The 24,755-nt window shown below is 44.1% G+C and overlaps 1 protein-coding gene across 1 annotated transcript in view; it reads right to left on the bottom strand.

Moving 5' to 3' along the window:
• RNF114 (ring finger protein 114) overlaps positions 1 to 21,376 on the bottom strand; it is a 96,664-nt gene extending 75,288 nt beyond the window's left edge. Inside the window, exons 1-2 of the mRNA XM_086932471.1 lie at positions 21,208 to 21,376; positions 9,111 to 9,261 (exon numbers count right to left, since the gene is read on the bottom strand). Coding sequence (XP_086788597.1) covers positions 9,111 to 9,261; positions 21,208 to 21,347 — 291 coding nt within the window. The 5' untranslated portion in view covers positions 21,348 to 21,376. The remainder of the gene's footprint in view (positions 1 to 9,110; positions 9,262 to 21,207) is intronic.
• Positions 21,377 to 24,755: the final 3,379 nt, after the last annotated feature.

The following is a 24,755-nucleotide window of genomic DNA, read 5'->3' on the forward strand; positions in this document are numbered from 1 at the left end:
GCCACAAGCCCACCTCTTCCCTACCGTGAAAGCCCTGCATTGGTTACCAGTTGACAGAAGATTCAGATTCAAGTTGCTTTATATCACCCACAAAGCGATACATGGAACAGGAACACTATTCATCAGGAATAAAATCACTAAATACATTCAACAAAGGAACAGCAGCTCTAGAGTGGCACATTGCCTCAAAATCCCACTGCACAAGACAACAAGCACTGGCGTTGCCAATAGGTCTCGCAGTAGGAAAGTTTGAGCTATTGGTTTTCTAAATGACATTTTATTTTTTTGTTTTGTCATTTACAATGCCAATAGCTTACACTCGCGTAAATGCGAGACCTATTGCATTGCAAATGCTTGTTATTTTATCTCCCGTTATTCCTAGGTTGCTAAAACGCATTCTCCTTGGGTTCGAGCTGGTACAAATAATCAGGGGCAGGTACATCTGGCGTTCTCACACAGCATACAGTCACTTGTGTAAAAAGCCTGGAAAAGTAAATAAAAAACGGTGCTGTTTCAGAGGGCCCACAAATGTGCACATTACACGCTGATGTTTCTGAGAAAGACTAAAACTTGGGGTGTCATGTCCAACTTGCAGCTCAAACCAGTCCTACAAGGCACCCTGAATAAGAATCCGCCCAGCAGCGGGTTGAAAAGCTTGTAAGAAAAACATATTAATCACAGCTTTTCATTGTTCATAAGAAGTAGCTCAAAAAATCCCCAAATCCAGGTCTGTCTTTTAAAAGACATTGTAACACTCTATCGCACTGCTCCCAGAAAGGGCAAGTTAAGTGCTGCTCAAAAAAACAAAGGAATGGGCAGTGCGATTGTATGTATGTATTCCTGACGTTTCCCGCCTTCTCGATACTGCCTCCTAAAATACAACTATCTTCTGAGATTCTGGTCCACAAGAGGGGCCGTGGGCCATGTACCAGTGCGGCGAGGAGGGATGCAATAGAGACCCAATCATTAAGTCGCTGAGCACGTTAATAAGACAGGAATGCAAATACTCCCCAGGGAGCATTTTAAATGCAAATCTCGTGCTGCATATGAAGGAATTTACAGAGAATTTCGAGATCTCCGAATGAAGAGGGGACACACTGGCCCGGCTCCTGCAGGGACATTTCTGTGGAGGGGTTGAACACAGACAGCTCGCGATAGGTCAGGTTTCTCAGATAAGCACTGCCACTGCACGCAGACATTTCAGCCCCGCCCATCCCTATTAAGTGAACGCTACAAAAAAAAGCCTTGCCTAGCGAAAAATATCACGGACCTCGCCACGTTGTTAGGTGTCCTGATAAATTCTCTCCACTCGCCATGCAGCTGCCAGCAGCTCAGCACACAGCAAAGGTGGCGCAGGAAAGACCCCTCCCCCCACACAAGCGTGAGGCCCAGTCTGAACTTGGGGGTGGGCTGCGAAGGGCGCCTTGCGCCCCCGACTGGCACTGGCACAACCAGCATGCCTTACTTAAAATATTTAATTCTCCAACTGCAGAACCGTGTACAGCACACAACCTCACTGACTAAGATGTACTCCGGTTGGTGTGCCACAGGGTAACAGGAAAGCGAGAGGGCATTTGTATAGTGCACACACTGAAACTGAAGAAATGGCACCAAGGATGCCTTTGAGGTCTAATTAAACCATTCCCCTTGATTAGCAGTCAAGACCTGCATAGTGGAACCGCCTCCACGGACTTTTTTTTCAAGTGGAAAAGCATCCTCGGATGTTTGATCAGATGCTGCACAGCAGGCAAAAGGCTGGGTTTACAGCACAGGCAGAGACAGCAGGACGAATTTACAGAGAACCGAAAAGCTGGGTGTGTGGAGGGGGAGGGGGCTTTAGGCTAAAGCAGACCAGCAGCAGCGGGGGCAGGGGAAAGGGGTGCGTGGCACACAAACAGCAGGCTAGGGGTTAATGCAGTGAATGGTCACTGAAGACTGTTACAACCCGACAGCTGCTGCAGCTGCTGCTTCAAGACTGTCGAACCACGGGGTGTAAGAAAAAACCTCAACACCCGTTTCAGTGTCTCCGATCGCGGGTGAGGGGCAGTAGAGGAATGTGTTTCCAATTCTGCCACTGGCAGGCACTGGACGATTAGAATTAGCTATTTCTGAACGAAATCAGAACAACAAGCTCTTGCATTTAAGAAGTAAAATAATAAAGAGCGGTTCGGTACACAGCATGCAGGGAGTTCGACTTGGGAGGATAGCTTATGGCTTGCGTTAGACCTGGTGAGATACGGGAGGCTTGGGGTGTGTGTGTACCTTGGGATGTTGAATTCCGAGTGACGCGACTTGGTACAGATTGTCACAAAGGCATTAACATGTTTGAGGGTGTGGGGTGTTAGGGGAGGAGAAGCGTGTTAGGGGAGGAGAAGCCGCAGAGCGCACGCTGGGCGAAGCCCTTTGATGTGCTGTGCGGCCGTGAATGCACGTGCTTGTTTGGTCACGTGATTCACGTGAACTTAATGAAAACCGCAGCGCAAGAAGCCCTTGGTTTGACGAGGATTTCGAACACTTGAATTCTCGCTCCGCTCAATGCGCTTGCACATGCTTCTCTGTTCAAGCAGCCAAACTATGGAACTCTTTACCTCTGAACATAAGATCCACGGATAACTATCTTATCTTCAGAAGACTACTCAAGAATTGGCTTTTCCCCACATAACCACCATACGCAAACAAGCATACAGCATATCCCTCTGCAGATAAGCATTTATTTGGACTATAGCTATGTACCAATATATGTGTATTGCTTTGTATAAAGGTGTATAATTATGTTTTTATAAAATATAGATATTTGTTAGTTCAGTTTAAAAAATGTACACATTACTTATAGTTGCATTATTGTATGTTTGAACATGTATATAATTGACTGCATAAATAAGAATATATTTTATCATAACTATTTAGGTACAATTGCTTCACCAATGAATTACAAACAAATAAAAAACAAACATTACTTTAAATTACAACAACATTACAAAATAACCCTTTCTAGACTCTTCACTCCTCAACCCTTCCTTGCATCATCTCATACCTCTTTTACTATTCAAATCTCCCAAACAAGCCTTTCCACACACTTCCCTCCAACTCCCCTTTACTCATCCCAAACCCTCTCCTATTGCTGTGAACTCCTAAAACAAAAACAAAAAAAAAAAAAAGAAAAGACTGTTTCCTCTTCTATCCTGCCACTATTCTTTTTCAATCCAAATAACAGACTAAGATGTCCACCACTCAAATTAATTTCTTATTTTCCTATACTAATTCATAACTAATCCTTTAGGGGCTCTAGGGTAGCATGCTACTCGCCAAAAAAGCGCTTCAACACCTCATTAGGTGTAGCAAGCACTATATAAATGCAAACAGTTTCCCTCTTCTATCCCTCCACTATTCTTCTCAATCCAAATAACAGGCTGACATATCCACCACTCAAATTACTTTCATATTTCACTATACTAATTTACCACTAATCCTTTATGGCCTCCAGAGTATCATGCTACTCCCAGATAAAGTGCTTTGGCGCCTAGTCAGGGGTAGTAAGCATTATATAAATGAAATTACAATACAATACGTTTTCCTCAAATTTCTGTGTGGGACAGCTGTGGCATCACAAGGCGGGCACAAATTTCCTACTATCCAGCGTTCCCGCACATCTCCTGATAAAAATGCTACCTCACTTGTGTTTGTGGGATTAGTACCCGCGACAGGGAAGGGCCCAAAACGTATTGTGGAAGAATCAAAATTATTGATCACAAAACGACCGTGTTTTGCAAGGGGGTCATCTGCCTTTTTGGTCCAGGGCTCGGCGGTCAGATAGGGAAACCTGGAGGAAGGCTGGAAGCCCAGTAAAATGCCAAAACTGAGTAAAACATTTCTAACAAATGTCTACCTGTTCCTGAACACTGGGAAGATGGTAATAGTACCACTGCAAACCCTTTGTTGATACAATTTGCAGGAAAAAAAAAATCAGATGCTTTCTTCTGCAGCACTTTTACCCCATTTTTCCCAAAGAAAAAAAAAATAACGTTTTTTTTTTGGCTAATTTGTCAGTACCCATCAGGTTACGCTTAGAACCCTCAGGATGTTGGAAGAAAAGGATGCAAATTAGGCATGTATACCTAATGTTGACAAAAAGTTATGGGTGCCTAAGTGTGAACTACCAAGAATAGCTTAGCATGGTGGAGGGGGCTAGCAGCAAAGGGATTAATAATCTGTGAAAACCCAAATTGTGTCTGGATGCCATGGAAGCCTACCTGGTGGCAGTAGCCAGTGTAAAGTATCTGGTTGGGCAAAGTGAATTCTACCTGCCCACCCGCCCACGTTCGTAAGCTGCTGCTGAGGATGATGGTGGATTTCATTCTGGCCTTTAAAATTTCTTTTTTGGGGGTTTCAATAGTTTATTCCAAGCCGATCTAATAAAACAGTGTTTCTCAATTTGGAAACAAGGTCATGGTTGTGGGATTCTTTCAATGGAAGAGGGACGACATACTGGCATGCCTTTCTTTCTTTAGGGTCAAGCCTGCGAGAGAATGCACTAGTGGATGAGTCTCGCTTACGAGGCACTATTGTACACATAAAAGGTTTTGGAGCTCGCCCACTGCTTACCATTTGTTGGCTTGCGTGGCACTCTTCTTGTCAAGGCAGACCTAACATCCTTTTCATTCCTCTCTGTGGAGCAGTGACCAAGGACTGATGGATTCAACTTAACCAGTGTCTCCCCGCTGCTCCAGACTTGACTGAGGTACTATTTTGTTTTGTTTAACTTTTAGTGCCCTGCAAACAGAAGGCATGTGACTTGCAAAAAGGTGCCCAGCAGGGCAAACAAAATTGTAAAGATTTATTTGGTTGTCGAGAGCAACCATATAAGAACAAAATAAAGATTTAATAAAAAACATCCCTATAAAATACATACATATTGAGTATAAAGTTAAAGACCATGATACAGTGAAAACAGATTAAAAAGGAACACCTAATACATTCGAACAATACTCAATCAGGTCTTGAACACCTATATGACAGGACAGCTCGTAAAAACCGAACCACAGAAAATAAAACATGTTCAATAGGGAGCATCTGTAAATACATATGAGCTGGGGGAACTTGGATACAACTAAGAGTCTATAACAGTGGTGTCAAAAGCTGCTTTCTGGGTCAACTGTAATAGTTATAGAACAAAACAAAATGCAGGGTGTCCTACAGAGACCTATAGCCGCAGCCGCAGGGCATCCTGTGACCAGGATAGACCCAACCACATGGTGTGGCCAGATGATGTAACTGATTAAATCGAAACCTGGCCAAAAGAAAACTATCTCTCCTATTAGATAAGTAATGCTCCATGGCCTGAGACGTCTTTAGGAGCACGTGTCTCCTCACCAAGGATTTCATCAACTCAGCCTCTTCTCTGATTAGAGATGCCCACTCCAAAAACAACACTTTTATCCGTTGTAGTTCTAGGGGAGACAGTAAATGGGGAATCGAGTATTGACTAAAAGCAACTAAATCGGCTAAACACCCAATTCAGAGTTCCGCATGAACTAAAAAAGCCGGAGTACATTGCGGTACCTGGGCAAGTCACCTTAGGAATTGATTTTCGGCTGATTGGATTATACCAGTCTTCAGGTATCTCCACATCTCACTGCCACACTGCATCTGGGACACACAGTTAACGTGGTAAGTCTTAATACAGACTTGGGGACACCAGGAACCCAACCTACATGAAAAGACAGCCACTTCTCCAGTGGTTTTAACAAGCTCAGCTTCTTTTCCCTCAATTAGAGGCTGCCAGTTGTTCTTATCATCGAATAGCACCCCTAGTTAGGGAAAGGTTCAGACTTTACCCAGGATATGGTGACCCACCTTGAAGGCCTTGGAACTAGTGGCCGTGGCCTCACTATCATATCATAAGATTTGGTAAAATTAACAGCTAAATCTAAGCCGATTATAAATGTGACAAATTTTTCTAGGAGGATCTGCTGCCCTCTAGCCGTAGGGGCCATAAGGACAGCAACATCAGCATATAACAATGCCGAGAGAGACCTCTCCCCTAGGGCAATCAGCCTGAACCAAGAGAAGGGCTTGCTCAAGCCCATTGACATATTAGGGTAAACCAGAATGGTGCAAGGATGCACCCCCCTTAGTTGAAAAAGAGAGAGTAGGGGCAGCACCCTGCAAAAAACGCACTGAGGCTGAAGCGTCAGAATGTAGGGCCACCAACAAAGCTATGTTTGGCTCCACCCCTAACTCTAGCAGCAAGGCCCTCAGTTTTGCACGGTTATCCCTGTTGAATGCAGATGCGAGGTCCATGAATGCCAAATGGAGGGATTCAGGCTGGGCTACAGTATATTTATTAACAATTAAATAAAGATTCAGACATTGGTCACATGTAGACCTCCCTGGCCTAAAGCCATTTCGGATGTCCGTCACAATATCATTATCATCCGACCAGGCCATAAGACTGTTGAGTATCTCCCCAGGACCTTCACAACCACATCAATCAATCGATAGCTTGAGGGTTATCTTTGTCACCTTTCTTAAACACGGGCACGTTCAAAGCGGTCAACCACCAGGATGGCACCCCACGGTGCACTGTAGCATTCAGAACCCGAGTCAAGAGAGGGCCCCATAACTTATCATCCACATCTGGAACAAGCCCTGGAGATCCCATCAGGACTGGGGCCTTATTCAGTGTTAGCACAGCTATGTCCTTGGTTACTTCATCCAGGGTAAAACTACTAGAAACTGCCACAGCTCTGGAGCTACCAACGCCTCACCCTCCGCCACTTCCCCAAAATTGGACACCCCAGGTCTACCCATTGTAGCTCAGCAGTTGGGGAACATATAGCTAGACCTGTCCCACTTGTAAAACATGGCCTGTTTACTACTCCAGAAAAGGGAGCCATTGCCACTCTCACTCGCCTGGATTAGTTTGTCCTAGGCTAATTCCTGCAAGGAATGTTTACGCTTAGCTAATGTCTGCCTACAGACTACCATAAGGCTCATCTCTTGGGACCTGTTTCAGGGCAGCCTTCGACGTCCAAAGGCACCTGGAGGTGGCCTAGTTGAACCATTTTGGGTCTTGCCCACCCATGTGGGTTAATTGTAGTCAATAACGCTATGACTGTACAGGCAATACCCTCAAATGATTGCAGAGCATCCTTCCCTGGGGCATCTGCATCAAAACCGATGGCTTGGAGTGAACAATCCGAGGGAGTGCCTGTCGTGCCTGCAACAGCAGCTAGAATAAAGAGATTAAAGAAAATAGTGCTAACAGACTTTAGATAAAACAGACCGTGTAACAACACAAGTAAAAAGTACAGTCCCCATGGGAGGTTAAAAATGCAGCCAAGGCGGTACTAAGGAGGGACTACGAAGCCTATTCATGAATCAAAAGCAACGATTTAGAAAGGACAGTAGCAGGAGTCAATTGAAAAGATTGGCGGGAAATGGGCGGAGCTTCAAGTCCATACCAGAATACAGCGTATGTGCTGGCCAGGCCGGACCTAAAATCCCCTTGGGCCAGTAAGTATTCTCTATCCTAGTTACTCTCTTGGAATTTCCTTTCCACTTATTTTCATTGTAAAAAGATCACCTGATCTGACCTTTACTGGAGTTGCTTTATTGAATCAGGCCAGTAAACTCAGCGAGTATGGTCTCACTTGGGGTGAATGTGCAAAAAAACATAACTAATTACATTCATCAATTGCTCAGTTTTTTCTCTGGTGATGCAAATTTCAATCTCCAGTTGTGATATACTGACTGTCATGGCTAACTGCACTGTGTGGACATCTCATGATGAAGTGGAAGGAGAGCAATAAACACCACCTGCAAACACGCTGCCCGGTCAACAAGCATTGGCAAAGCCATTATGTCTCGCCTAAGCAAGAGCTATTGGTTTTGACAATGTGTTTTAGCCAGGTTGAACTTGGCAACAGTTCAGCATGGTTAAGCGTTAGTGGTGTAGAGTGGAGTGCTACAGAGTAGAGTGCCGCAGCGTAGAGTGGAATGGAGGGTCATGGACAAATGATAATGTGTGGAAATGGAAACCTAGTGTATTGATTTGATCATATTAACTTATCTGTTTCCACTATACTTCAGATTAACAAAAATGTGCTTCATTTGTGCTTTCTTAATGCGGATATATTCTGAAATATTTGCACAGTTTATTTACAGGCATTTACATTTTGTTGTGTGCTAGAAAAAAGCATTTAATCTCACTAACCCAAATTGTAAGATAAATCCTCTCACATTTAAGTCAGAGAAAGAAAAGTAAACAGTAAGCTCCCTTGGAAGGCAGAGCCTGACATTTGACCGGTGTCTTTGAATGCACAGCAAATATGACAAAATAATAGCAGAGTTTATAGGACTTTTTACAGAAAGCAAATACCCGCGGAAAAAAAGAGTAAACATGCTCCACAGGGTGGACTAAACCAAGCTGGATAGCCTACAACAAATAAAGTCAGCAAATAGGAAGCAAACAATCGTGAATTACCAACCAGTGGTAAGCAAAGAGTGGAATGCATTCCCAGGGAAGCTTTCAGAATATCCACCAGAAGTCGGATGTGTTGTCGGGTGGGAATTGACCTAAAAAGACTCTGCTTTAATTACTTTTCTATGGTATGCCGATGGTTACAGTGCAGCAGATGAAGCAGAGATCTCTGCCTCAAGTTCAATTTTGAAGAACGTTTCCTAAGTTACTTGAGTTAAACCTGCATTTTTGCTGACTTTTTTTCAGCTAATGAGTCAAACCAAGTTATTTTCAATTGCTTGTACTTTTGCAGTCTTAAATCAACACACTCCAAGGTATACTCGGAGTTGTCAACTATAAAAATGATAAAGCATCCCTATAAGAAGTAGCCATCATTGAGGCCTTGTCTACATACACAATATTCTCAACAGCTCTTAAACTGCTATTTCAAAATCAATATATATATATATATATATATATATATATATATATATATATATATATATAAAAAAATAACAGTTAAGTATTGTTATGGGGAACATAACAGTTAAGTACTGATATATGGACACTTAAAAGTAGCAGCCCTCAAACTTCTTTAAAGTAGGCATTAATCAGAAAAACAGGCAGTCGCTTGTGGTAGTTGACATACTTTTTTATCACAGCCTCTGCATGTAGTCTCTGTTGATTCAATGAGCTTTTCCACTTCTAGGGCTCTAGTGCCCGGCGTTAAGCCAGATCGGCACACTCCGCAAACTGGTTTTCTTGGTTTGAGACACTCCTGCAAGCACGACGTGCAAAATCTAAAATGAGAAGAAAAAAAAGAATAATTCTGTTCAAAAACATTACTACAAGACTCCCCTATATATCAATCTATGCAGAGCTAATTCACTTTATAATAAATTATACCACATTTAGAGGCATTAACATAAACCCCAGGTTTAGGACTAGAACTATTAGAAATGTAAGATTCCAAATACATGTGAAACGTCAGGCTTCCTAGGATGTGCATTTTAGAGAGGACAAACACATTTTTGTAGCACAAATTGTGCTTATCTCTTCATCTTAGATTCAATAATTATGTGATGTCTGACTGAACTGTGGTACACACCAAGAGTACACATTATTAATGACTATAGGATTCTATATATTTGCAAATGACATACCTTATACTCCCGAGAGTAGTAATTTTGAGGCACCAATCTTTATATTATTAAAGGCAAATTCAAACTAAAGATGGGTAAACTCGGGGAAGTCGACAGGTTTGATTAAATCTAAAATACAGAATCTGGATTTTATTATAGAAATATCATAATCCTATTCCTATTCATAAGCCTTGTGTGCTTTGTCGTTTGATTGCAGCTCCTCTTTGAAATTGTGAGATCACAAATTGTCAGCAATTAGGAGCAACAGACGGTAAGAGTGTAGCACTTGTATGTTGGTGCTCCAGAGGAAGTGTAAACCTTTATTGTGGAACTTAATAAAAATTGATACAATAACGTTTAAAATTCACAGTATTATAAAAATACAATATTATAAAATAGATAAATCTCAATCTAAAGGGTGTATGAGCAGGTTTTGTGTAGAAAGGACACAATTCATAGAGATCAGACCAGGACAGATTTAACCCTTTATTGTGCAGTGATATTAAGGGAGTTCATGGTGCCATACACACTTTTTGTATATTTCCCCAAACAGGGCAACGTCAGTCAGTCCATTAGTACTTAAGCAGCATGCCCAGGCCCCCTTCCAGGTATGAATACTAAAATTTGAGAACACTGGTTTCAATAAGGTGTGTTGTGCTTTTAAAAGTAAATAATAGATGAAACATTGATTCTCCCTTGTAATCACAAAATATGCAATGTTGACTTGCTTTGCCCAGTTTGTTCAATTTTCTGGGATCGGAAGGTTCATTAGCCTAAGGCACAGAAATGCAAAAAGAACCATTGATAGATAAAATGCTGATCAATTTGGGCTGGACTTTTCCCAATGGGGTAGGGTCAAGCCTGATTTGCATATAGCTAAGTTCAAACTGAGGTGGCATGCTGTGCAAAAACACAATAGACTAGGATGCAGCCAGAGTAGCTATCAATCGCTGAGATTAATTCAGGCATTCCATCAATCACCTTTTGTATACTTTCATAAGTCACCCTGAGTGGGACAGGCATGGCCAGACATGGGTCTCGTGCACATTGTGTCAGTGAAAGCAAGCTAAGTTCGGCTGATGAGCCGATAAAATGGGCCAAGTCGGTCCTGGATTACTTGTGCTTCAGTTGAGGGAGGGACTGGCAGTTTTGGCTGGACTATTCCCATTGGCACATGGTCAAAACTGACTTTCATATAGCTGGTCCAAACATGGTGTTCAAAATAACAATGACTGGAATGTGGTCCGAGTAATTACCGGTGGCAGAGATTAATTCAAGTGGTCCATCCATTACCTTTTAGACATCATATGTCACCCTAATAGGATGGGCATGTCTAAACATGGGTCCTGTGCACACTGTCACTGGAACCAAGCTATGTCCGGATGATAAGCCCTTAACAAGGGCAAAACCAGTCCTGGATTGCTTGTGTTCCGGTTCAAGGAGGGCCCGGCTTGGCAGTTCGGGCTGGACTGTTCCCTATAGGATACAAATCTAGCGACATATAGGATAAACATGACCGTTACCTTGTGATCCATAGGGAACACAAGGATATCTGGAACATAAGCATTAAGCTACGGAGCTGTCCTACAAAAAAGAAATTCAGTAAACTACATGTTAAGATTAGAAACAAACCCATTAGCTACTATTGGGTTTTTGTAACCTCTGAAGAGAGAATACATACACACATCTCTTCAGCAAATGCATTATACCCCAATGATACCTTGCCACTGCCATATGCGAAAACTTGCTACATTAACATAAATCTTTGCTTTGATGCAGGACTAAAACCTCCGACCCTCGGTCTAGGTCCACTCTCCCGCAGCTCTGCTGTGCCGTCTCTTGCCTCCAGACCCAGACCTCCTCCTTGGAAGGTTTGAGGCAGCTTTGTGCCACTGTTATTGTGCCCATCTGTGTCTTGCTCTAATTCTACCACTGTTTTTATTTTCTCATGCCTGCCCATTGTTTTCGCTGCTGCTGCCCCTGCAGCCCCTCCCCCCCCCCCCGGAATTCCCCCGGTCCCGCCACACAGCCTCTCCTCGCTCCCACCTCCCCTACTTAATGGCAGCCGATGCGCGCCAAAGGCAAGCCCGTCTGTGCGCGACCCAACCGCAGCCAGCTCCAGGAACTCTGCATCTCCCACTACCCATCGCTACGACACCACCACCCTCCTCGAAATGATCCCTGGAAGACTTGGAGAATGCCAAACGGCCTCACCGAACATGACCCAGGGCCAGTTCTCCTGCATCCACTGCCGCCAGACTCTCACCGCCACCTTTGCCTCCAACACCGCCGATGCCGGCACTGGCGACACCCTAAAATGCATCCTCCTCAACGTACGCTCCATACACAAACACGCCTTGGAAATCTGGAACCTGCTCAACTCTCTCTCGCCCGACATTGCCTTCTTCACAGAGACCTGGACCAACGCATCCTCCGCCCCAGACATCAGCACCGGCATCGCAGACGGATACAAGATCCAGAGGAAAGCTCGCCCCAACCACCCAGGAGGGGGCCTCGCCATTGCCCACAAGAGCACCCAGCGCCTCACCACCTCCAGCGAAACCTTTCCGCCACTGAACACCTGCACTTCAAGATTCAGACGACCCCCAAAGCCACACTACGAGGAACCCTCGTTTACAGACCCCCCAGCCCCCGAACACCCTTTGCCATCACCATCACCGACTTCATTGCATCTCACGCCATTGCCTCAACAAAGACGTACTCATTGGAGACCTGAACTTCCACCTCGACAACTTAAGCAACCCCAACTCCACTATCCTTTGTGACAACCTCGACAGCATCAGATTTGAATAACTCTTCAACACACTGACCCACAGAGTGGGACACACCCTCAACCCCAACTTCGCGGCAGGAAACAACACCCAATTCAGCCACACAATACAGCTGCCATGGACAGACCTGCACTGCGTACACTTCGCCATCAACAAACTCAAGGCACCCAAACCAGCCCCACACCCAGCATGAAGGAACTGGAGCAAGGTTACCCATGAGCAACTTAACTCCACCCTCACCCGAGACAACCACACCTGGGCACCCGACGCAGCCAGAGAACTCCACAACTGGAACTCCGACTGCACAGACGGACTAGCCCCGATACTCAACCCCAACAGACAACGCCCCAGGAAAGCCACCTATTTCACCACCACTCTCCAAGACGCCAGAAGCACCTGCAGACACCTGGAGAAGAACTGGAGAAACACAAAGACAACGGAAAACCACACCACCTACAGGGACGCCACGACGGACTACCACAACCAGATCAGAGCCACCAAGAGGAACTACATCCACAACAAAATCCTGTCCAACTTCAAAGAACTTTTCAGTGTCATTCACGAAATCACCAACCCACGCAGCGAAGCCACAGACCTCACCCCATCCCAAGACCTCTGCGACAAGCTTGAAACCTGTTTCCATCTCAAGATCAAAAACCTCTAAGACAAATTCATCGACCATCCACCAGGGGCCGCCGACGGCCCCCTGCCCCCCAGAAACACAAGCCAGCCCACCATCTCCAACTGGACACCGATCACAGCCGAAGACACCACCTCGACCATGAAAAGCATCCACTCGGGGCCCCCACAGACCCCTGCCCCCCCTCACATCCACCACAGAGCAGCGGCAGCCATCGCACCCGAACTACAACGCACCATCAACACCACCTTCAAAACAGACACCTTCCCAGATGACTGGAAGCGCACAGAAGTCAGACCTCTGCTCAAGAAGCCCACAGCTGACCCCACCGAACTTAAGAACTATCGGCCCATCTCGCTTCTCCCCTTCGCAGCCATGGTTGCAGAGAAAACAGTCAACAGGAAACTGACACGATTCATTGAAGAGAACGCAGTCCTCGACACGTCCCCATCCGGATTCCAAAGCAACCACAGAGACCGCCCTACTCGCTGCCACTGACGACATCCCCACCCTCCTGGACCAAGGCCACTCCACAGCCCTCATCCTACTCGACCTATCAGCAGCCTTTGACACTGTCTCCCACTGCACACTAGTCGCCATACTACACGACGCAGGCATACAAGGAAAAGCCCTGGACTGGATCCAATCATACCTCACCGGAATAAGTCAAAGGATCAGACTCCCAACCTTCCTCTCAGACCCCACGAAAATCACCTGCGGAGTCCCACAGGGTTTATCCCTGAATCCCACCCTCTTCAACAGCTACAGGGCCCCCCTCGCAGCCATTGTCCGACAACATGGCCTCAACATCGTATCCTACTCAGACGACACCCAGCTCATCCTCTCCCTCACCAAAGACCCCACCACTGCCAAACTAAACTTCTATAAAGGAATGCAAGACCTCGCAGTCTGTATGACCAACAGCTGTCTGAAGCTCAACGCCGAGAAGACAGAAGTCCTCATTACCACCCCTTCTGCATGGGACAGCACCTGGTGGCCGACCGCCCTCGGAAGCCCACCTACCCAACCCCAGACCACTCCAAGGACCTCGGCATTGTACTCGACTCATCACTCACCATGAACCGACAGGTCAACACCATCACCTCCAGCTGCTTCAACACCCTCCGCAAGACCTCAACTGGATCCCCCTGAGTCAAAGAAGACAGTCACCCACGCACTCATCACCAGCAGACTGGACTATGGAAACGCACCCGAAGCCAGCATCAACAAGTCCCTACTCCACAAACTCCAGACTACAGAACACCGCAGCCAGACTCGTCCTCGGCATCCCCCGACAAAAAACACATCAGTCAACACCTACGAAGTCTCCACTGGCTCCCAGTGGAGAGAAGAGTCACTTTCAGAATCCTCACTCATGTCTACAAATGCCTACACAACAAAAGACCCAAATACCTCAACAACAGAATCAACTTCCACGTACCCAAAAGAAACCTCCGATCTTCCAACCTCGCACTGGCCGAAACCCCGCGCATTCACAGAGCCAGAGCAAGCGGAAGATCCTTCTGTCACATTGCAGCCAAGACCTGGAACGAGTTACCGGCAGACATCAGATGCGCCCCCTCCCTGAACACCTTCAGGAAGACCCTCAAGACCTGGCTCTTCAGCTAAACAGATCTGCGGACCCCCCTCCCACCCCCCTATTCAGCACCTTGAGACCCTCACGGGTGAGTAACGAGCTTACAATTCCCTGATTGATTGATGCAGGTGCATAAATCCTTTTCTGGGAATTTGAGAGGGTATGTCCTGCTAATATTCTGCCCTTACAAAGGAAAACAAGCATTGGCAAAGCCAGGTGTCATCTCTGACACCTATTGGCTTTGCCAATTGTTTCTGCCATGCTGCACAACATTCTTGATGCTGTGCACCATGGCTACTGAACGGTAAAAAAAATTACAGAAAGCCCACACAGCTAGCTGTGTCATTTTATAGCTGTCACAAACACAAAAAAAGTTACACAGTTGGGGAGTAAGGCAGGTGAGACAAACAACATGAAGAGAGGAACACTGAGGACAGGTAAGCAATGGGGATGCGCAGGGAAAGAGTAAACGGAGGGTTTGGGTGGTGAAAGCACAGGAAGCAAATGGAGATCGAGTAACGTGGTGAATGACAGCAGACGAGAGAAAACACAACATGGAGTTCAGAAAAGCCCATGGGTGAGAAATCATTGCAGAGGTTGGGGAGAAACAAGAATGGGCAAGCCCATCACAGCGAAGGGGGAGAAGGAGATGAAGGAGACAGGGGGGAGAAGGAGATGAGGGAGACAGCTGGAAAACACACATACTCTAAATGAGTGGTTAAACAAACATAACAAGCATGGACAAAGCCAAAAGGTCTAACCTATGCATGAGCTACTGGCTTTACCAATGTGTTTAGCCATGTTGTACACCATTGTGGCTGCTATTCAGCATTGCTAAAGGATTGCGGCGTACATGCGAGTGGAGTGGCACAGAGCAGAGTGTTGTAGAGTGGCATAGAGTATTGTGGATTAAAGAGAAGTGTTGCGGTGTAGAGTGTCAAGGAGGGGCATAGAGTTGCGTAGCATGGAGTTGAGTAAATTTCTGTAGAGTGGATTAAAGTGTCAGAGCAGAGTAGCACAGAGTGGCATAGAATGGAGGTGTCATGCATATAGTAGCGTGGAATAGCGTGGAGTGATGCAGAGTAGAGGATCGTAGAGTGTTGTGGAGGGTCCTAAAGTGTCGGAGTGAAGCAGAATGGATAGAGTAGATTAAAGTGTCATAGGGTGGAGTAAATTGGAGGGGCAGATAGTGGAGTAAAGTGGGATAAAGTGGAGTATAGTGGCGGAGAGTGTAAAAGAGTGGAGTGACATACAGTGGGGTGGGTATAGAGTATTGGTGGGTAGAGAGGAGTAAAGTACTGTAGACTAAAGTGTCGTAGAGTGGAGTGCCATGCTGTGAAGTAGCCAGATGACCGACAGGCATCCACCATAAGATTCTGTTGGTGATATTTCAGCAGCGTTCACTAAACATTGGTAAGTTTTCTTGAAGAAGACATAAGCATTGGCTTGTTGTTGCTGGTTTGAAGTTATTCTTATCTTAGCAACTGCGGCCTATGGACGCTTAATAAGATTCTATGTAGGTTGATGAATGCTCAGCCTATTTGAATGTGAAAAAGAAAATGCCCAGATCACCAACTTGGGATGCCTAGTGCACCACTGGGGCGTCACAAAATCGTGTACACAATCTTTACAAACAGTATTCAATTGTGCGTTGTGTCTCTCAAATCCTTCAATGAATCAAAAATATAAATGTCCATTCCTCAATAGAACCAAAATTGTAGCTGTAGATCTGCTTTTATTCTTGATAGTTGCAGATGCAATTCACAAAATATTAACTGATATTGCTTTTCATCAGCACAGATAATGGTTTAAAAATCCCAATGCATTGCGGGCTTTAGGAAATAGCCCTTCATCAGGGATATCTGCAAAATTTTAATATATACATTGAGTAACAAAGATATATGCAATTAAATTAAAAAAATGGTGGCTTATTATGGAACAGGACAAAACGACGTAAAGTATCATCATGCCTAAATATGGTGCTTGAATGAAATTAATTAAGTGCAAAACCATAACGTGATGTTAACCGAAAGGTGAAATGACGAAAAAGGTCATAAGTGTTATTATTGGTCGCATGTGCTACCAGGTGCCAGGCACTAAATAGTGTCAGTGCAATGAAGATCGTCATACCTCTAATGATTTGGAGGATAGCCTCTAAATCTCACAACCAGCCAATGATTTATCAAACATCTATAATATAAAAAGTGAATGCACTAAACTCAGCAATTGAGATTTCAAGTGATAGCCACCATAGTCAAAGAGCACAGCAACGCTTACCCAGATCATTAAAATGTGTTACCCAGTCCATTAAATGCTATCCTTCAGTATTCACAACCTACAAACAGGAGCTTGTGTTTAACAGGAGCATAGAAACGCTATGTAATGTGGATCAATTTGATGAAGGATCTAAATATCAACTAGTGGACGACCCATTGGAAAAGCAAACCGTGACGCTTACCTAAAGCACATGGAAAGATGTTGTGCAATCCGTTGAGTGTACGCGACCTGCAAACAGGAGCTAATATTTAGCATAAAGTCTGATACGCAATGTGCCATCTCAACTAAAATAACAATATTCTCAGGGTTGAACTCACCCAGAATATCGATTGCAGTGCCAAAAGAGTAATGTACGAGGACGACGGCTACGTCGAAGACGCGCCCACGTCTCTCACATTTAAAGTTACTGGGGTTATGCGGTGAACATCAAGATAGGACTGGCATCAAAACAGTGGCGCGGCTGCCATGTTGAAAGTATTAGTAGAAGTTGTAACACAAGAAAAACGCAGCAGTGGTTAAGGAACGAAACGCGAGTGTGACAGTTAAAATAAAATTACTAAAGCAGCACCAATGGTGGCATAAGTAAAGTGAAGTGAATAAATGCACCATAAGGTGTTTGCATGATGAAACCTGTTGATTAACCCCTTGCATGCTGCCGTGATTCTGCGCCTGTGCGGCACATTCCGATCGCGGATGCGATCATGACGGCCGAGAGCCATCATCAGCACACAAGCACTGTGTGCCATGACGGCTCCCGGTCGTCATCAGCATGCAAGGGGTTAAGAAAAATGTAATAAACATGAAGTACATGATGACCCATATTCTGAATAAAACAAGCACATTTTGTACAATGAACACAGGAATTATACATGATGAAACATATGATCTATAGACCATGCAAATTCAGTACTATGAGTACAAATGTGTGTAATCAGTCAATTAGTGAATAGATAAATATGCATAGAGAGCGAAATTCCAAAAAAGAAAGAGAACTATACAATCATTATAAAAAAACAGGACAATTCAAATTTGTCATTCAACCCGTTAGGAGATAGTGTTTGCATAAACCAAATCCAATGAGACTCACGTTGTGACAAAAGTTTAGATATGTCTCTGTCAGGGCGATTTTCGACCACCTCGAAAACCCCAAATCTAAGTTGTGCAATAGTGTGTTTTTCTGAAAGCCAATGTTGTGCTAGCGGAGAGCTTAAAGTTTTCGTCCTGATGCAGGTCTTGTGTTCTGTGATGCGAGTAAGGAGAAGTTTCTCAGTTTTTCCCACATAATGCAAGTCGCAAGGACATTTGATCACATAAATCACATGGTGACTGTTGCAATTTGCTTTGAAGTTTAAAAAGATCTGTGGCATTACGGTCAGAGCGGCCAACTTTGAAGCTGAGTCTCGGTCGGAGGCTTAACATCATGTGATTCTGGGCAAATCACAATCTATCCGTGCCAATAATAAAAAAAAATTGCCTGTCTACAGTGTAACTAGTGCGCATGTGAAGTGCTCCGATACCTTTGGGACGGGTTTGCGCTACAGAAAAGCAGCACCATATGATGGTGGAAGAGGAACAAGGCATGTAGCCACAGAGACGGGGGAGGGAGTAGCAACAGCGAGAGGAGGGTGACTGAGGGACGGGAGAAGCAAGAATGTAAAGTGGGGTGGTAGTGGAATTTGAAACTCATGCAAGCGCTGTGGATGAAGCAGCAGGATGGATAAGTAAAAGTACCCCAATCACGTCAGGAGCAGCAGACAGGCACAGATTAAGTTGAATCAATCTGTGCTTGGTCCCTGCTCCACGGCAAGCATCGGAAGTGACGATTCAGCTGCACCCGCAATGCACATGCCTGCAAAGAAGAGTGATGCTGAAGCAGACAAACGGTGAGCAACGGGTGGGTCCAAGCCTTTTTTGGATATACAAGTATCTCGCAAGGGAGACGCAAGCTCTCCCAGGCTTGACCCTAACAAGCATTTGCACTGCAATAGGTCAAAAATTTTGAGCAATTGGCGTGTCAAATGCTAATTTTGTTTTGTTTGTTTAAAAATATTCCAGCAGTAGTATAAGTAATAGTAAATTATATTTTACTTATTAAGGAAAAGGTGCAGTACCAAAGGCTGTCACTAGAGAGCCCTGTGGAGTTTTGAAGGGACCTCAATTAGCCACATGCCTTTAATGGAATTATAAAGAGAAAGATTGTTGCTAAGCACAAGTTTTTGGTTTTATTGGAAGTGAGATTTTTTGTCAGTTTGCATTTTAAAAATCCATCATTGGTCTTTTGTTGTTTTGTTTGTGAAATAAAACTAAATTAATAATCAAGAATGGTGCATTTTGAAAACTCAAGCTCACAAAAAGGTAACTTCCAATAAAAAGAAATGGATACTTATGTTCAGCTTTAATTTATCTGTTTATAATATGGAGCATTAACGATTGCGAGCATTTTAATGTATGTTTTTGCAGACTTTGTGGTATGTGGCGCATTAACTTTATTTGTTGTAAGCTAAAGAGTGCCGTGCCATTAGTGGTAGAAAATTAAATAAATAGAAAGTAAAGGCAGGCGGGCGGCCGCCATGTTGAAAGTGAAAAAATCAATAATGATGTAAAGGTAGCTGCTTATCTTTTTTTTTTTTTTTTAAATGTTTACGTAATTTATAACCATCCGTGGCGCGCCGCTTTTAACTTTTCACTTTGAAGCTAAAGTGCGGTGCGTCGTGATTGCTACAAAAGTAAATAAATAAAAATTAAATGCGGCGGCCCCACTTTTTTTCAATTTATTTACTTTTGTGGCAATCGAAGCATGCCGCGTTTTAGCTTTAAACCTATGAAGCTAAATTGCGTCATGCCACAAATGGTTAAAAAGTATTTAAATTATACAAAAAAGGTAAAGCCCATTTCTTTGTGCCGTTATCAGTACAAAAATAAATAAATAGAAAGGAATGGCAAGGGGCTGCCACTTTAAAGGGAAAGCCAACAATTTTGTAAATGTGACAGGGTGCCTTTTCATATTTATTAAATGTATTACCATTTGCGGAACGCCGTACTTTCGCTTTACATATTTAAAGCTAAAGCTAAAGCACTGCATGCCGCAAATGCTACAAAAGTAAATAAATAGAAAAGAAAGTCGGCGGCTGCATGTTTTTTTTCTATTTATTTACTTTTCTAGCAATCACATATTCATAAGTAAATAATAAGAGCTCCAGGAGGAAGTTGGAAAAGGCAGCTGCACTACAAAGAGAGAGCATATCAGGGAAGTGCGGACGGAAGAGGCTATTGTGCCTACAACTCCAGCTACTTTAACAGGTCATTAAAAAAATAGTGCTGAGAAACTATAAACTGAATATTATTAAGTAAAGTCACATGTGAAAGGGGCTGTCCTTTTGGGAGGTCACAACTGAAGAGAAGGAGGTACTAAAGAGGTAGAAGAAGGGACTATAAAAGGAATAAACCAATGAAATACAAACAATTGTAAAATACATTGAAAGGGGCCAATAAAATACATGGGCGGAACATAGGTGGAGCTTAAAGACCATATCCTGAATACAGCATGTCTCGAAGAGGCAGAGCAAGCCCCGTGTACGTGGGACCTAAAAAGGTGCACCTGAAAAAGCGAATAGTAATGCGTCCATGCTCCCGAGGAAGAACAATAACAAAAGAAAGGCAAGCCCACACATGCTAATGAATAAGAAGCAACTGACAAAATACGAGTAACAAAGCCAAGCAATAGGTGGCCTTAAGCTTAAGCCTACTGTAAGCTAACAATATTACTCGCAACAGACAGCACATGCCCGCTCTAAAAGAACGGGTCCTAACCTCTTTTTCTTATTGCCAATTTCATCGGCTCCCTTGCTCACGGAGATGCCCTTCAAGACTCAGTCTCCTTTCTGCTGTTTCATTAGTTTCCTACTCGCCACATTCGTCTGATTTCCCCTTTTTCAGAAATGTATTAGACTGGCAACTTAATCACTGGCCCAGATACCCTGCCTACGACACTGCTGCTTGCAACCTAAAGTCGTGACCGTTCCCCTCTTCCAACCAACTCCATTCTCCTGCAGCGTTGCAGTCCACCCGACTATATGCTACTCAGTGAAGACTCAGAGCTACTTTACTTTTCACTGAACAACCGCAGTTCGCGCATATTTTCAATGTGGGGCCTCCTCCCACCACCCTCACCCTCCGGCGGCCTATAATTTTCCTATTAGTGACTCGCTGACCCACTCACTGGCCCTGCCAGTTTTCCAATTTGCTTCCCTGATACATTATGTCCTTTTCGAGCTTCGGTCCACGGGTGTCACACTCACACATGTCCGCACTTGACTCTCACGGGGTTCTCGAAGACCTCCAGGCAGACGGGGCACGTGAACCGGGAAAGTGGGTCGACAGGTAACGAGCCAAATGCACCTTCCTGCTGCTGTCTGCCTAACTCCATCGCCATCATCATACACTTCCGCAAAAGCCGCTGACGTCTACGGTGACAACCTGAAGTCCCGCCTACTTTCCACGCCTAAAACCCAATCGCTGCACTGCGCATCCTGTGCTGCGTGACGTCACAACCAGGAACTTAGAGTGGGTACTGGCGGGGTGGGCCTGGCATAAAGAGCATAAAGGTTGAGCTCACCCCTTCAGTTTACCGACTGTTGCCACGCTAATGATAACAGCCACATGATGACGCTCACGTAACCATCTGGACCAAACAAAAACCAACGCGGAAAGTGGAGTCTCTCAATGACAGTCCACAGCCGTTCATTTGTTCGGGCAGCTTTCTTCTCAGGAGTCGTCTTGTAAAAATGCTCCAGGTGAATAGATTGTTGAAAGGATCGTTAAACGGAATGTCCTCTATTTGTGTGTGAGGAATGAATGATTTACTGTTACCCCTAAGGAGAATACATTCACATATAAAACGTAAGGCTTTACACAATGCTTAAGTGTCATATACCTTCATTTACTTCAAGACTAACAGACTTTATATGCAGCAGATGTGTGAGCTTTGCCGGTGGATTTTGTGGGCCCTGTGCAGACTTTGGTGGATGATAATAGGTACATCATCGTGCTGGTTGATTATTTTAGCAAATGGGTGGAGTTAGACATTTTACATAAAGCAGATGCAGATATGCTGGTGGAATTTTTGGAAACAATTCATAAGAGAAGAGCTTCATAGGAGGCTTATAAGTAGGGCTCCCGGTTTTATGGTATTTATTTTATGGTCATTTCCGTCTGCATTTATCCATATTTATTTTTGGGCTATTTTAACTGTATTTATCCATATATATTTTGTGTATTGCGTACAAACAAAGTGGTAAAACTGTATATTTCCATATCTATTTAACTAATAGGTGCGCACTCATACTTTGATGTCTGTTGTGTTTTAGCTATTTAAGCTGCCAAATATTACATAATGATACATCCAGACCAGTGGTAAATACTAGCATTATACCATAAATATATGTTGACATGTGCCGTTATTTAAAGAAATTTCATCCTGTTTTTTAATTTCCCATGCTGTCCATCTGCTCACTGTTTGCCTATAATTCATGAAAGACAGCACGGAGTGACACTTCAAAGAAGCACAATTTTCTGTATTTATCCACTTAGTAAAAATAAATGCAGACATAAAACAGATCTGTATTCAGGGCTTTAAGTGGGCCGGGTCTCAAGGGGTCTGAGCATCAGCAGTTTTTTTCAGGGGACCTTGAAACTGGTCTCTATCGGGCTCTGTTTTGAGCCCTGGTACAGGCGGTCTGTTTTTTCCGGACTGCAGGGACAGCAGTTTGCTGTCGCTGCAGTCAGGAAAAAAGTGCCAGGACGCAAAACAGCCTGATAAAGACCCGTTTGGAGACAGTAAGCACATGGTTGTGCGCTGCCCACACTGCTCACTTCTCTCTAGTGGAGAAGTTACGCCATGACGTCATGTCAGGTGAGCGTTGTGGGGGAAGGGAAATCCTTGAAAGAGTAATTTTCTTTCTGGATTTCCCTTCTCTTTCTGAAACGCAAGAGCAGCAACATTGTGGTAGGGTCACCAAGGCTTTAATTGGAAACTTTTTCAATATTATATGTAACAAGCCATAGTTACAGCTTATTTATCCTATGCAACAAATAGCCATTGACAAAGCCAATAGTCCTGACTTATTGTAGGTATGATGTTACTTGTTGTATCACATATCTGGATGCAATGATAGAAACTGCAAAATACAAGTCGGGTGTCACACTATGCTAAGCACAGATTTTTAGAGTGTTTTAAAGCCACGCCCCTAAGTACACTGGCCACGCCCCTTTGAGAGACCCCCCCCCCCTCAGTTTTTTCATCCCACTTACAGCCCTGTCTGTATTTATCTGTAAAAATCCGTAAAAACGGAAAACAGGGAGCCCTACTTATAAGTGATAATGCAGCGCATTAAACCGCTTCTTTGGTTGAGAAGCTTCTAAACAGGAATGGAGGGAAGCATGTAAACACCTCTATGTACCACTCAGCAGGAAAAGGAGCAGGGGAGCGATGTAATCCAGTAATCAAAGGTACCATTCAGATAGCATGTGTACATTTTAAAAAATGGGAAGTGGAGGTGAAGAAAATGTGGACGTACAGATTGACACCTTCTCTTACAGGATGCAGCCCTTTTGTGCTGATGCGGAGTAGGGAGCAAGTCACCAAAGACAATATGGGGTGGATGGGCTGTGACAGACGTGTTCAGTGGTCACCGGAACAGGCTAAGGAGAACATTGTTAATGCACAGGGGCATATAAAAAGTATTTTGATTTAAAGGGAGCAACTAAGGTGGAGATGTTGGCGGGTAGGAGATTGGGTGAAAGTGAAGGTGGTGAGGAGAGTACCAAAGTACAAAGTGTGTTTACAAAACTTATGAGGGTGATAGAATGTAAAAAAAAATCTGCAAGGTTGAGCGATAATAGAGTATGGCACATGTGTCGTTTGGCCTAATGTTAATCTATGGAAAAAAATAAAGGAAGAAATGTTGGAGATGAAACCACACAGGGTGACTCGTTGTGGGAAGATGAGGTGGAAAGGGAGCACGGAGATGTGCTTAATGAATTTGAGTCTATGGATGAAATGGAGGAGAATGGGCCGTTTGGGAAGGTCATCCACACTCCTACCAGGCTCCGGGATTTTGCATTAAACTGAGTAAGCTCTTTTTTGCCTGTTTACTGTAACCTGTTAAGTTGTTTACTATATTTATTGGGACAGAACATTTATTTTTATATATGTTGGAAAAATGTTAATTTGTATAAATTGAATTATTAGATCAAATTGTTAATTATGTTATTTAGCCTATGCAGTAGAGGGATGTGTGGTGTTGCTACACAGAGGTTTGGAATGTGCAGCACTCGTTTGTGAGGTAAGATGGACTGGGTTTAGAAGGTTTGGGGATGGCAGTTGGTGGATCATCGGGAACGTGTAGGATGCTTTCTTTATACTGTCCTGCCTCAATGCACAGTTGTTATTAAAGGAAGTTGAACACAGGATTGTACTTGCTTACTTTCATTACACTCAGCATCTGAAGTTCTAAAAAGCAGTTGCTGAGACGGGTCTCTGTGGAGCTCACCAGTTCGTTCGCATCATCATTTCAGAACTGAAGAATGCAACTAACAACCATTGGCAAAACCAATAGTTCTGGCTTGTTGTAAGTGTAATGTTACTTGTTGTACTGCATACCTGGATGCAATAAAAGAAGCTGCAGAATTGCAGTTGGGCGGCACACTAAGCTAAGCCCAGATTTTTAGCGTAGGTGCTGTAAGTCACGCCCTAATTACACCAGCCATGCCCTTTTCAGAGTCCTCTTCTCCCCCCCCCAGTTTTTTCATCCCACTTACAGCCCTGATATGCAGTATACCTCAACTT

This window comes from Lissotriton vulgaris, chromosome 7 (genome assembly GCF_964263255.1).
Source record: "Lissotriton vulgaris chromosome 7, aLisVul1.2, whole genome shotgun sequence".
In the NCBI taxonomy this organism is placed as follows: Eukaryota; Metazoa; Chordata; class Amphibia; order Caudata; family Salamandridae; genus Lissotriton; species Lissotriton vulgaris.